Genomic DNA, 12,007 nt, shown 5'->3' with positions numbered 1-12,007 from the left:
TTCCAGACCACTGCAATAAAGCAAATAAAATGAGTCACACAACATTTTTGGGTCTCCCAGTGTACAGTTGTTTACACTAAACTGTAGTCTATTAAGTGGACTGGCATTATGTCTAAAAAATGTACATACCTTAATTAAAAATACTTTCTGGGCTTCCCTGATGGCGCAGTGGTTGAGAGTCCGCCTGCTGATGCTGGGGACACAGGTTCGTGCCCCGGTCCGGGAAGATCCCACATGACGCCGAGTGGCTGGGCCCGTGAGCCATGGCCGCTGAGCCTGCGCGTTCGGAGCCTGTGCTCCGCAATTGGAGAGGCCACAACAGTGAGAGGCCCGCGTACCGCAAAAAAAAAAAAAAAAAAAAAAAAAAAAAAAACAACTTTCTTGCTGAATATACAGCGGAGAAAAGACAGTCTCTTCAGCAAGTGGTGTTGGGAAAGCTGAACAGCCCACATAAATCAATGAAGTTAGAACACTCCCTCACACCATGCACAAAAATAAACTCAAAATGGCTTAAAGACTTAAATATAAGACATAACACCATAAAACTCCTAGAAGAGAACACAGGCAAAGCATTCTGAAATAAATAGTACCAATGTTTTCTTAGGTCAGTCTCCCAAGGCAATAGAAATAAAAGCAAAAAGAAACAAATGGGACCTAATCCAAACCTATAAGCTTTTGCACAGCAAAGGAAACCATAAACAAACAAACAGACAATCTACAGACTAGGAGAAAATCTTTGCAAACCATGTGACTGACAAGCGCTTAATTTCCAAAATATACAAACAGCTCATACAACTCAATGACAAAAGAACAAACAACCCAATCAAAAAATGGGCAAAAGACCTAAGTAGACATTTCTCCAAAGAAGACAAACAGACGGCCAACAGATACATGAAAAGATGCTCATCATCGCTAATTACTAGAGAAATGCAAATCAAAACTACAATGAGGTACCACCTCACACTGGTCAGAATGGCCATCATTAAAAAGTCTACAAATAGCAAACGTTGGAGAGGGTGTGGAAAAAAGGGAACCGTCCTATGCTGTTGGTGGGAATGTAAATTGGTGCAGTCACTATGGAAAACAGTATGGAGGTTCCCTAAAAAACTAGAGTTGCCACATGATCCAGAAATCCCACTCCTGGGCATATATTTGGAGAAAACTATAATTCAAAAAGATACATGCACCCCAATGTTCATAGCAGCACTATTTACAATAACCAAGACATGGAAACAACCTAAATGTCCATGAACAGATGAATGGATAATGAAGATGTGATATGTATATACATATATGATTATATATTTTTAAAAAAAAAAAATCAATACAATGGAATATTACTCAGCCGTAAAAAAGAATGAAATAATGCCATTTGCAGCAACATGGACGGACCTAGAGATTATCATACTAAGTGAAGTAAGTCAGAAAGAGAAAGACAAATACCATATGATATCATTTATATGTGGAATCTAAAATATGACACAAGGGAATTCCCTGGTGGTCCCGTGGTTAGGACTCGGCGCTTTCACTGCCAGGGCCCAGGTTCAATCCCTGGTCAGAGAACTAAGATCCTGCAAGTTGCGTGGCGTGGCCGGAAAAAAAAAACCAACTTATTTATGAAACAGAAAAAGACTCACAGACATAGAAAACAAACTTATGGTTACCAAAGGGAAAGGGGGAGGGGAGGGATAAATTAGGAGTTTGGGATTAGCAGATACAAACTACTATATATAAAATAGATAATCAACAAGGTCCTACTGTATAGCACAGAGAACTATATTCAATATCCTGTAATAAACCACAATGGAAAAGAATATGAAAAAGAATAAATACATACATGTATAACTGAATCACTTTGCTGTACACCAGAAAGTAACACAACACTGTAAATCAACTATATTTCAATTAAAAAAAAAACTTTATTGGGACTTCCCTGGCAGTCCAGTGGTTAAGACTCTATGCTTCCACTGCCGGGGGCGCAGGTTTGATCCCTGGTGGGGGAACTAAGGTACCACATGCCGCATGGCACAGCCAAAACAAACAAACAAGCAAAAAACAATAAAATACTTTCTTGCTAAAAACTGTTAACCATCATCTGAGCCTTCAGTGAGTTGTAGTAGTAACAAAGATCACTTATCACAGATCACCATAACAAATATAAAGTTTGAAATATTGCAAGAATTACCTAAATGTGACACAGAGACATGAAGTGAGCAAATGCTGCTGGAAAAATGGCACCAATATATTTGTTTGATGCCAGGTTGCCATAAACCTTCAATTTGTAAAAAAACGCAATATCTGCAAAGGACAATAAAATGAGGTATGCTTGTATTTTTGTTTCACTTATATGGAAATATACCCACTTTGGGCAGACCCAAAATTAAGGTAAAGGAATCAAAGCCATTACAGAATCTACATTTATCCTCAAAGAAGAAAATGTCATAGAATGCCACATTAAATCTGACAAGTTTAAGGAGTTTACAGAAACATACCTGAGTGAAGCTGAATTTTGCCAATAACACCTTCTACCAACCCCAGACAAATGGGATTCCAGGCAAGAAGTAGATCAGTAGCTAAAATAAAATAAGAAGCAATCATGAAAACATATTCATCAGAAAACGTATTAAAACAGTATCTTTATAGAGAACAAACTAGTGGTTACCAGTGAGGAGAGGGAAGGGAGAAGGGGCAATATAAGGGTGAGGGAGTGGCAGGTACAAACTGTTGGGTGTAAGATAGACTCAAGGATGTATTTTACAACACGGTGAATATAGCCAATATTTTCTAATAACTGTAAATGGAAAGTAACTTTTTAAATTGTATAAAAATTTTTAAATTTTTAAAAAGAAATGTCACAGGAATGTCACAAGACGATTAAAAAAAAACCGGTATCTTTAGCAGTATATTAAAAAATGATCAGCTTTCCAAAAGAGCAGTTTTCAACACCCAGAACTGAATACATTACTATCGAGCACTTTGTGGACAGGTATTAATTCCGACCTGAATAAGCCTTCTAATATACGGACAGTTATGGGGAGATAACTGAAATTCTAAAACTCTACTCAGATGGGAGGCAGTACTCTGGCGCCCTGCAGTGGAGGAAGGAGGCTGGTACACTACAAGAGGGCAAACAAGAGGAGTTATCCAAGGTGCTGTCGCCATGGCCAGTCCCAGATCCAAAGACAAGGCCTGAAAAACCACCACAGAGATGTGCACTTACCTTTTCCCAAAGAAGCTAACACCAAGCAAAGAAACCCAGAAAGCAAGTGCTCTTTTATGTGACTTCTATGGAAAAAACAATAGGAATTGCTTCCATTTATACTGAGTGCCTAATATGTGCCAGGCATCCAATCAGGGTTCCTCATCTGAACCACAGAACAAGACAATGATTTGGATGACTGTTTTCTCAATTCTCCCAAGGATGGTACATAGTTTGTACCATTCTAGACACACAGAAGAGAAGCTAATTCATTACATACAAAGGATGCCTGAGGACATTAGGGCATAATTCTGTTGTGGAACCCAGGCTACAAAAGGCTGTTATATCCATGGAGATAAAGGTTACATTAGTGGTGGTTCAATAGCAGGAAAAAATTAGCAAGAATGAAAACAGCATTTCTCTTAGCAGAAAATTAAAATTACATTTTAGTTATTACCATTTAAATTCTATTTTAATGAAATGTATAATCAATCTGTAACACATGTGGGTAATTACAGAAGAGTTTTTGACTATTGTATCTTGAACATCTCTGTTGTTAATGATACAGTCAATGGGAGGCAAAAAGAAGTTACCTTCTGTTTTTATTTCAAGAATTAAAGTAAAATAGGGAATTAATTTTTTTAAAGGCTGTTATACACATTATCATTTCTAACCCTAACAATTCTATGAGTTAGGTATTAGGAGTCCCAATTCACAGATGAGGAAATGGAGCCTTAGAAAAGTAAAGTGGCCATGTCATACAACGGATCAAGGGCAGAGCTGCAATTCAAAGCCAGGTCTGCATGACTCATGGCCTGTGCTCTTAACCATCCAACTACAGTGCCTCCCTCAGAATTTATATATGGAACTAATCAGTAAGACAATATTTACATTTTAAATAACATGCATTCTTATTATAAATACTGTATAAAATTGGAAAAAATATTTTATCACTTCCATCCCGCCACCCAGAGATAACATTATTTTGCTACATTTCACATGTCTGTGTGCATATCCAACTGCAATATTGCAAACACAAGACTATATGTTAATTTTTCTTATACCATTTCGTATTTTCTCACATCTTTAAAATATTCTCCAAAATTATAACTTCATGGCTAATTTTCCACTTAAGGAAGCACTTCCTCACTCTTGGACATTTAAGTGATTTCCAATTTTTCTCTATTATAAACAATACTGTGATCAATGATGAACATTATGCAAATACTTTATTTCCCTAATTAATAGCTTTAGAATAGTTCCTAGGAATGAAATTAATAGGTGAAAACATTTAAAAAAAAATGAAAGCTTTCAAATATTACCAAAGTGCTTTCTGCAAAGGTTATGCACCAAGTTAGATTTCTGCCAGAAGCATATGAAAATGCTTCTTATGCTTTGCCATCATTTAGAATTTCTTTTTAAATTTTGCTAATTTGATGGCATCCATTGCCTAAATGATGTTTATTTTCTTTTCATTGCTGGTAAGATTAAACATTTAATTATAAAACTGACTGCTTATGTTTCTTCTTCTATGATTTTCTTATTCATATCCTCTAACAATTTTTCTTTATGTTCCTTATTGATTTACGAATTCTTTTTATATTAAGAACATCAACTCTTTGACGTGTTTGTAAATATTTTCAGTTTTAAATTTTTATACAAATCTGTTTTTTCATTATTTTTTCGCTTATCATATTATCTAAGTTGTTCCTTACCCATTATCAATTACGTATTTATTAATTTTACCTCTTTGTTAATTTATAAAAATCTAACTCTAACTCTGGAATTCATGTTGGTGTACAAACTAAAAGTACCCTGATTTCTTTTCAAATAACCAGAATCCCTGTCAGGCAGGCCAAATCTCAACATCTGCCAACACAGGTGCCCCTGCTAAGGAAACAGCTCCAGCTACTCATAACCCCACCCTGACTTCAGATGAACAACCACAGTTTTAAGACTCTATCCTTTGGGTTTCAGATGAGCTCTAGGAATATGGAGGAGGATGAAAAAGTTAGAGCTAAAACAGTCATGGACAGTTACATAGAGGAAGTGGAACTTCAAGCATAAGGAAATCAGAAAGAAAAATAATGCAGCGGAAAGAAAGTACAAGGTTTGTTTCGGAAACTGTCCCTTCACTGGGGAAACATTTATCAAGTACCTTCCAAGAACCAGGCACTGTTATCAGGCTAAGATGTAAAAATAAAGGAGCAAACAGTATAGATCAGAAGACCAATGAGTATCGTTAGTATGGTGGAGATCTTTATTGATAAGACTGGAAAAAGTAAACTGAGGCCAATAAGGAGAGACCTGAATAAAAGACTAATGAGCCTTACTTCCTGGAGGCCTTGGCAGGCAGACAATGACAAAAGTAAAACAAGACTGCAGCCAGGGATTAGGTGACAGCACTGAACGGGGGTGGAGACTGCGAGCAGGAAAAGGAGCTAGAAGGTTATTTATCACAAGAGCCTTGGCTTGAAAGGATATGGTAGCTTGGGGAGCAGGGTGGGCAGTAGGTGAAGAATGTACAAAAGGAGATTAACATGAAACACCCCAAAGGAAGCTACACAAAGGACAGGAAGAGGGTGAATTTTGAAATGACAGTGAAACGTCTATCTTCTCTTGAGAGGGATAAGATGAGGACATAGCTGAGTAAGAAGGAGGAAGGAAGAAAAAGCAGGCTATACAGCAGCAGGAGAAAAGGTGGGCGAGAACCTCCTAACTCAGTAATACCCTTTTGCACCTTTGGCATTTTGAACCATGTGACTATAGCAGCCATTCAAGAAAATTAAAATTTCACTTAGAAATCTATAAAGATGACTAAGTTTTGCAGTCTAACGACTAAAAATAATAGTCACTGGGACTTCCCTGGTGGTCCAGTGGTTGAGACTCTGCGCTTCCAATGCAGGGGGGCCGGGTTCGACCCCTGGTCAGGGAACTAGATCCCGCGTGCCGCAACTAAAAAAAAAAAGATCCCGCGTGCCGCAACTAAGACCCGGCACACATAAAGAAAGAAAGAAATAAAAATAATAGCCACTAATAATCTTTGAGGTTATTTGAGAGAGAACTAGTTAGGCCATTAAGACTGAGTTCATGATAGGGTGGTCAAGGAGAAATGTCTAGGCATAAAAACCAGGAGCTATTTAAGGAGGAAAAGAAAACAAAATGAAATCAAAAGTACAGGTGTAAAAGTTAACCTAGGAAATGAAAGATATTACTTTCTTCTAAGTCTAGAAGAAAAGATGAAAAGGCTAAATATAGAAATGGAGATGAGAAGCAGATGGATGTATCGTATGGCCTTGACTCAGTAAAAAAAAAAAAAATGTATCGTATGGCCTTGACTCAGTCAAAGTCATCTTTGCTTTAGCGGGGGAAGGACAAGAGGCAGAACAAGAGGAGTACCAGACGCTTGGTGTGGGGAGGGGAATCCAGAAAGCCAGTTTGCAAATGTTCTGTGTGTACTTGAAAAGCACGTATATTTTCTTAGTGTTTTCAAGAAAAAGGGTGTCAATTCAATCCGTTGGTGGGTCATTATATCAATTTTGTACAACGAGACCAGCACTAACAGCAAAGAAACAGAAAAGAGAAAAACTGTACCATGTAAGGGGAAACACTTCACAAAACTCTTGCTTCTGAAGTTATAGGTATATACATATATGTCTGCTCAAGTCATGCTTTTAAAAGTATTTCTTACTTCAAACATTTGAATACACTATTCAACTCTGGGGTGAGGGCTCATTATCAACTTTATTAATTATTTTATTCAACTGCTCTATGTACTTGCTAATGTGTTGACTGCTTAGCCTAATACTTTGACAGGGTTCTTTTTTTTTAAATCTCATGCTTTGTGTACTCTTCCTTCTTAATTTTTGCCTCATATTTTTTCAGACTATGTTGTCAGGCACATACAGATTCAGGATTATTATATCTTCCTGGTGAATTGCTCCATTTATCAGGATGTAATAACTGCCTTTATTTCAAATAATGCTCTTTGCCCTAAAGTCTAGTTTGTCTAACATTGATATTGTAAAAGAAATACATTAGGCATGAAAAAAATACATACAACATTGTTAATCCAGTCATATGTCTTTTCCGACCCCCCAGAGCCTGAGAAACAAAGTCCAAATTCCTTGGAAAGGCTCTCAAGGCCCAGCGTGGGCTCCTCCTGTCTACCCTCCTCCCGCCTCCCCACCCCAGCATCCTTGTCTTCCTACAGTCATCCAGAAGTGTGCACAGGCTGGGCCTGGAATGCTGCTCCCCACCCACTTCGGCATGCTGTTCATTCCAGACTCAGAACAAGGGTCACTGGTGTTCCCTGACACATTCCCCATTCCACTCACCCAGCAGAACTGATCGGGTTCTCTTTTGTGATCCCCCTGAACCCTGCTCGTATACACATCGTGGCATCTCATTTTGGTTTAATGCACCTAATTACTGACTTGCCTGTCTCCCTGACTGAACAGGAAGCTCATCAAGAACAGAAAATGCATGGAGACCTGATCTCATTTAGCTTTATGTCCCAAGTGCATGATATACAGCAGGCTCCAAATGCTGAACAGACAAATGAACGAACGACACAGAATGGAGAAGCAGGCTGGAGTCAGATAATTTGCACTGAATCACATTAGAAGGGTTCAGTATTTGAACTAACAAAGTTAAAGTCATCTGCTCTATTTCAAATAAAGATATCATGGCTGGCAGAGGTAAAGTGTCCAATATTAACTACACAGCTTGTTAAAATCAAAACCCCACATCCCACTCTCAGTCCAGGGCTCTATCCTACCTCTAACACCATAAGTTTCCCTACCATGTGTAACTACTCAGACATAATACTCTCATTTTAAGTTCGTATGGGGCTTTCAGCTCACCACCATCATTCCAGCCACACAAGCCAGAACCTGGGAGACATTCAAAATGCTTTCTTCCTGGGAGTTCCCTGGTGACCTAGTGGTTAGGATTCCGGATTTTCACTGCTGTGGCGTGGGTTCAGTCCCTGGTTGGGGAACTGAGATCCCACAAGCTGCATGATGAGGCCAAAAAAAAAAACAGCTTTCTTCCTCACCAGTCCTGTTGATTCTACCTCCTCATATCTGATGAATGTTTCACTTCTCTCCATCCCCGTGGCCACTATCCTTGTCCAGAGCCAAGACCTCCTCCATCTAGATCATGAGAAAAGCCCTGGGCAGGCCCACATGCAGCAGACTGTATAACACATAACAGGCACTCAAGTATTTACTGAATGCAAGGAGGACTCTAAACGGTTTGGTACTGTAAGCCCTTAAGGTAAAAGGCAGGAAGCTGTAAGAATGAGGCTGAAAAACCAAACAGGGACCAACTCAGGAGGCCCACAGGCAGTAAATTCAGGAGACATTTCCTCCAGAGAGGGCAGATTTGCATTTGAGATTGAACACTGGGGCTAGTATGCAGAGGATGGATGGGAGAAGGCAAGCCTAAAGCCAGAGATCCAGGTGACAGGAGTGTGCACGAGGGTGACCTGGTTCCAAATCTGCAACTGTAAGGCTGGACAGAGTCAAGAGATTCTGAGTGACATGGGCACAGCCTGCGTTCCATGTCCTGAGTGAAAAGTCCCAGCTCTACTGCAGTCTTGGAACCCCTTTCACCTTCAGGTCCCTCTTTCATAAGCGGGAATTCCATCTAACTTACAGGATTTTTATGAGGATTAAATGGAAGAATTATGTGAAAGTACCCAGCACAATGCCTGGCACATAAATGTTCAATAACTTTTACCTCAAGCTGGGAAATGTATATGCATTTAAAATTCCAGGTTCCTAGCACTCACTAAATCTCTCTACAGATTTTTATTTCAAGGGTCTACATACGGCTTTTTATTTAAAAAGGAAAGGATAAAAAAGGAAAAACCCAACTTTGATTGTTTTTTACATTAAATCTTAAGGCCATAATCCCTAAAAGCCTTCTGAGAATAATAAATGTTTTATGAAAATATCTCAATGCTTAGATATGCCCCCAAAATTCTGTTTCTTCAGAATGTGAAACAGATACAGGGCTCTGATGCAGCTCAAAATTAGGCACGCAGAAACAGTCCTAGCAACCCAATTCAGGTCCAAATGGCAAATCAAGCATAACTGCCAGCTTCCTCCCCTCCCCTAAAGTCCCCTACACTGGAGAGGGGAAATTTAGAAGCAGTAGAGTCTAAATGAAGGTTAAAATATACTTGGGAAAAAGACACAGACATCAGTAGACTTTAGTTATATACATGAAAATAAGTACTAGGGTCCTAAGTTTTGAGAAACCATAGAAGAACAAAAAACAGAATGGGTAGCTTTTAATCAGCAACAGAAAGACATCTGATAAAAATTCATACCATCCAGAAAATTTTAAAAATTTTAAAGTAAAAATAAAATTCATACCATCCTACGGAACACAGTAAAAGGTGACAGAACAAAAAAACTGAGAAAAGCACAATAAATGGAAAACATGAATAAAAGGTGAAAATAACTCATATTAATAATTATAAATAAACGTAAAGTTTCAACTTACCAATTAAAAGACAGACTATTAAGTCTCGACTCTTCTATCGGTTTATTTAATTCTAGGCCTATTTTGTTTACCACTGTATGCCTGCAGCCTAGCACAGTGTCTGACACACAACAGGGACTCGTTCAATAGTTACTGAACCAAATCATAAACGATGAGCATGTGATTTCTCACAATGAAAGACTTAACTAAAAATTCTGGGAAACTTTAAATTATCTTAAAATCTCTAGCAGGTGTCCACAGCTTCTCACACCAATATAGCGAGAAGCCAGTGGAGGAAGGCCTGAAATAGGCTATATATAACGGGCGCAAGAATGGAGGCTGAGTGTGTCTTTTTGAGCCGCTACGACTTTATGCCTGGTACAGTTCCTGGCACACAACAGACACTTCAAAATATGTGTGTGTGTGTATTTTTTAATCTGTTACTCTTCATTAAGGAGATAAAAATAAATAAAAGCATTAGCAGAGTGTTTGTATAGAGGACATGTATGAACCATACTGGTCTCGGCATATGTAGCAACTATGCTTAGTAATGGACAATCTGTCACCATTATTAATGCCTACTCTGGAGGCAGAAGGCATTGGAATGGCAGGGGAAACGGCCAGTGGGCTTGTCCCTTCCTTCCACAAAGAAGAGCCATGTAATTGATCTGCTCCAACAAACATATTGCTTTCTAATCCTTCCTTCAAAAGGTATATTCCAATGTGGCACACAATTTCAAAAGAGAAACATTTGAAGTTTGCAAATAGGTTTTAAAATTTAGGATTATCAAGGTTATCTAGTAAAGAGTAGAGCTGCTTACAAATTACAAAAGCATAGTATTTTAGAAATAATGCCAAATTTTAATTAGTGAAACCATTAAAGTAACATACACCCAAAGACATAAGTAGTTTGTCATAAGCTCAATTGTTTGACCCATTAGGTCAACATTTCCACTCTTATTTCAGATCCATTTGGCAGGACATGGCTTCTATTTTCATATGCCCTCTTCTTCCTGGTACACAGAAAACAAGTGATTAAGTACTGTGTGCCTGCAGAGAGCATGACTCACTCATTCCAAGAGCCCAGAGTGATGGTGCTCCCTCAGCCCAAGAACAAGCCTGGGTTTTGCACAGCTGCTGAAGTTTACAGGCAGTTTCACTTGTGTCAAAAAAAAAAAAAAAAGGTGCTAGTGTATGCATACATAATCAGACCCAAGTTTCATTTCCTGCTAAAGACAAAAGGACATTATTGCTCTGAAAAGACAATTACCAACACCAAAGTCAAACAGATGAGGAAAAGGGTTCTACAATGAGGAATTAAAAGTTCCAATGGTTAGCTCATCCATACTTAAATTCTCAAAATTTAATTAGGCCAGAAAAAAAGGTTAAGGAATAATTTGATTCAGATGCCATCTTATAAATGCAAAATTTGATACATGTTTCTCTGAACTCTCTAATAGTAATTATTTTCCAGCATTCAGCAAGCTAAAGAGCTAATCCACTTTAGAAGTTCTAGCAGCTGCTGCTTTCCCAGTGTGAACTCCAGCTCAACGGTCCTGGATCCCGGCTGCTCAATATCACCATCTGGGAGCTGTACAAATACTGATGCCTGGGCCCCATCCTCGAGAGTCTGACTGTTGGGTTACGGTGGGACCCAGGCACAGGTATTTTGTAAATTTCCCCCAGGTGATTCTAACGTACACCCAGGTTGAGAATTACAGGTCGAAGTGATTATAGGTTACTAGTTGGAACTTGCATTAGTAGCTTTAGTTTTATCCTACCTGAGTGATTCAAAGATGACATCTGTGCCGTGGACAGCCTGAAACTCTTTCATGTAATTAAGAACCATAAACTGAATAAAGAGCTCATAATATATAGTGAATAAGCAAAAAGTTGGTGTAAGCTACTATAAAAAAATATGTTTAAAAAAATAACCCTAAGGGCAAAAAAAAACAACCACCAAAAAACCCTAAGACTAGTTAAAAGATGAGATATACTACCTAGGAATGGGATCCTAAGAATTTCTAGACTTTTCTATTAAAACTGGGATCTGGCTTCCCTGGTGGCGCAGTGGTTGAGAGTCCGCCTGCCTATGCAGGGTACACGGGTTCGCGCCCCGGTCCAGGAAGATCCCACATGCCGCAGAGCGGCTAGGCCCGTGAGCCATGGCCGCTAAGCCTGCGCGTCCGGAGCCTGTGCTCCGCAACGGGAGAGGCCACAACAGTGAGAGGCCAGTGTACCGCAAAAAAAACAAACAAACAAACAAAAACTGGGATCTAATTACAGTGCAGCATGAAGGATATTAGAAATTGT

At 38.9% G+C, this 12,007-nt stretch overlaps 1 protein-coding gene across 6 annotated transcripts in view; it reads right to left on the bottom strand.

Moving 5' to 3' along the window:
* The window catches only part of INPP5F (inositol polyphosphate-5-phosphatase F), a 92,514-nt gene that overhangs the window by 70,330 nt on the left and 10,177 nt on the right, over positions 1-12,007 (bottom strand). For all 6 annotated transcript variants that reach the window (XM_060126058.1, XM_060126053.1, XM_060126054.1 and 3 more), the window contains exon 2: positions 2,493-2,573. In XM_060126058.1, the coding sequence (XP_059982041.1) occupies positions 2,493-2,573 (81 nt within the window). The remainder of the gene's footprint in view (positions 1-2,492; positions 2,574-12,007) is intronic.

This window comes from Lagenorhynchus albirostris, chromosome 16 (assembly GCF_949774975.1).
Source record: "Lagenorhynchus albirostris chromosome 16, mLagAlb1.1, whole genome shotgun sequence".
Classification (NCBI taxonomy): domain Eukaryota; kingdom Metazoa; phylum Chordata; class Mammalia; order Artiodactyla; family Delphinidae; genus Lagenorhynchus; species Lagenorhynchus albirostris.
Note: the sequence above shows the minus strand (reverse complement) of the source record. Positions and strands in the feature narration are given on the sequence as shown.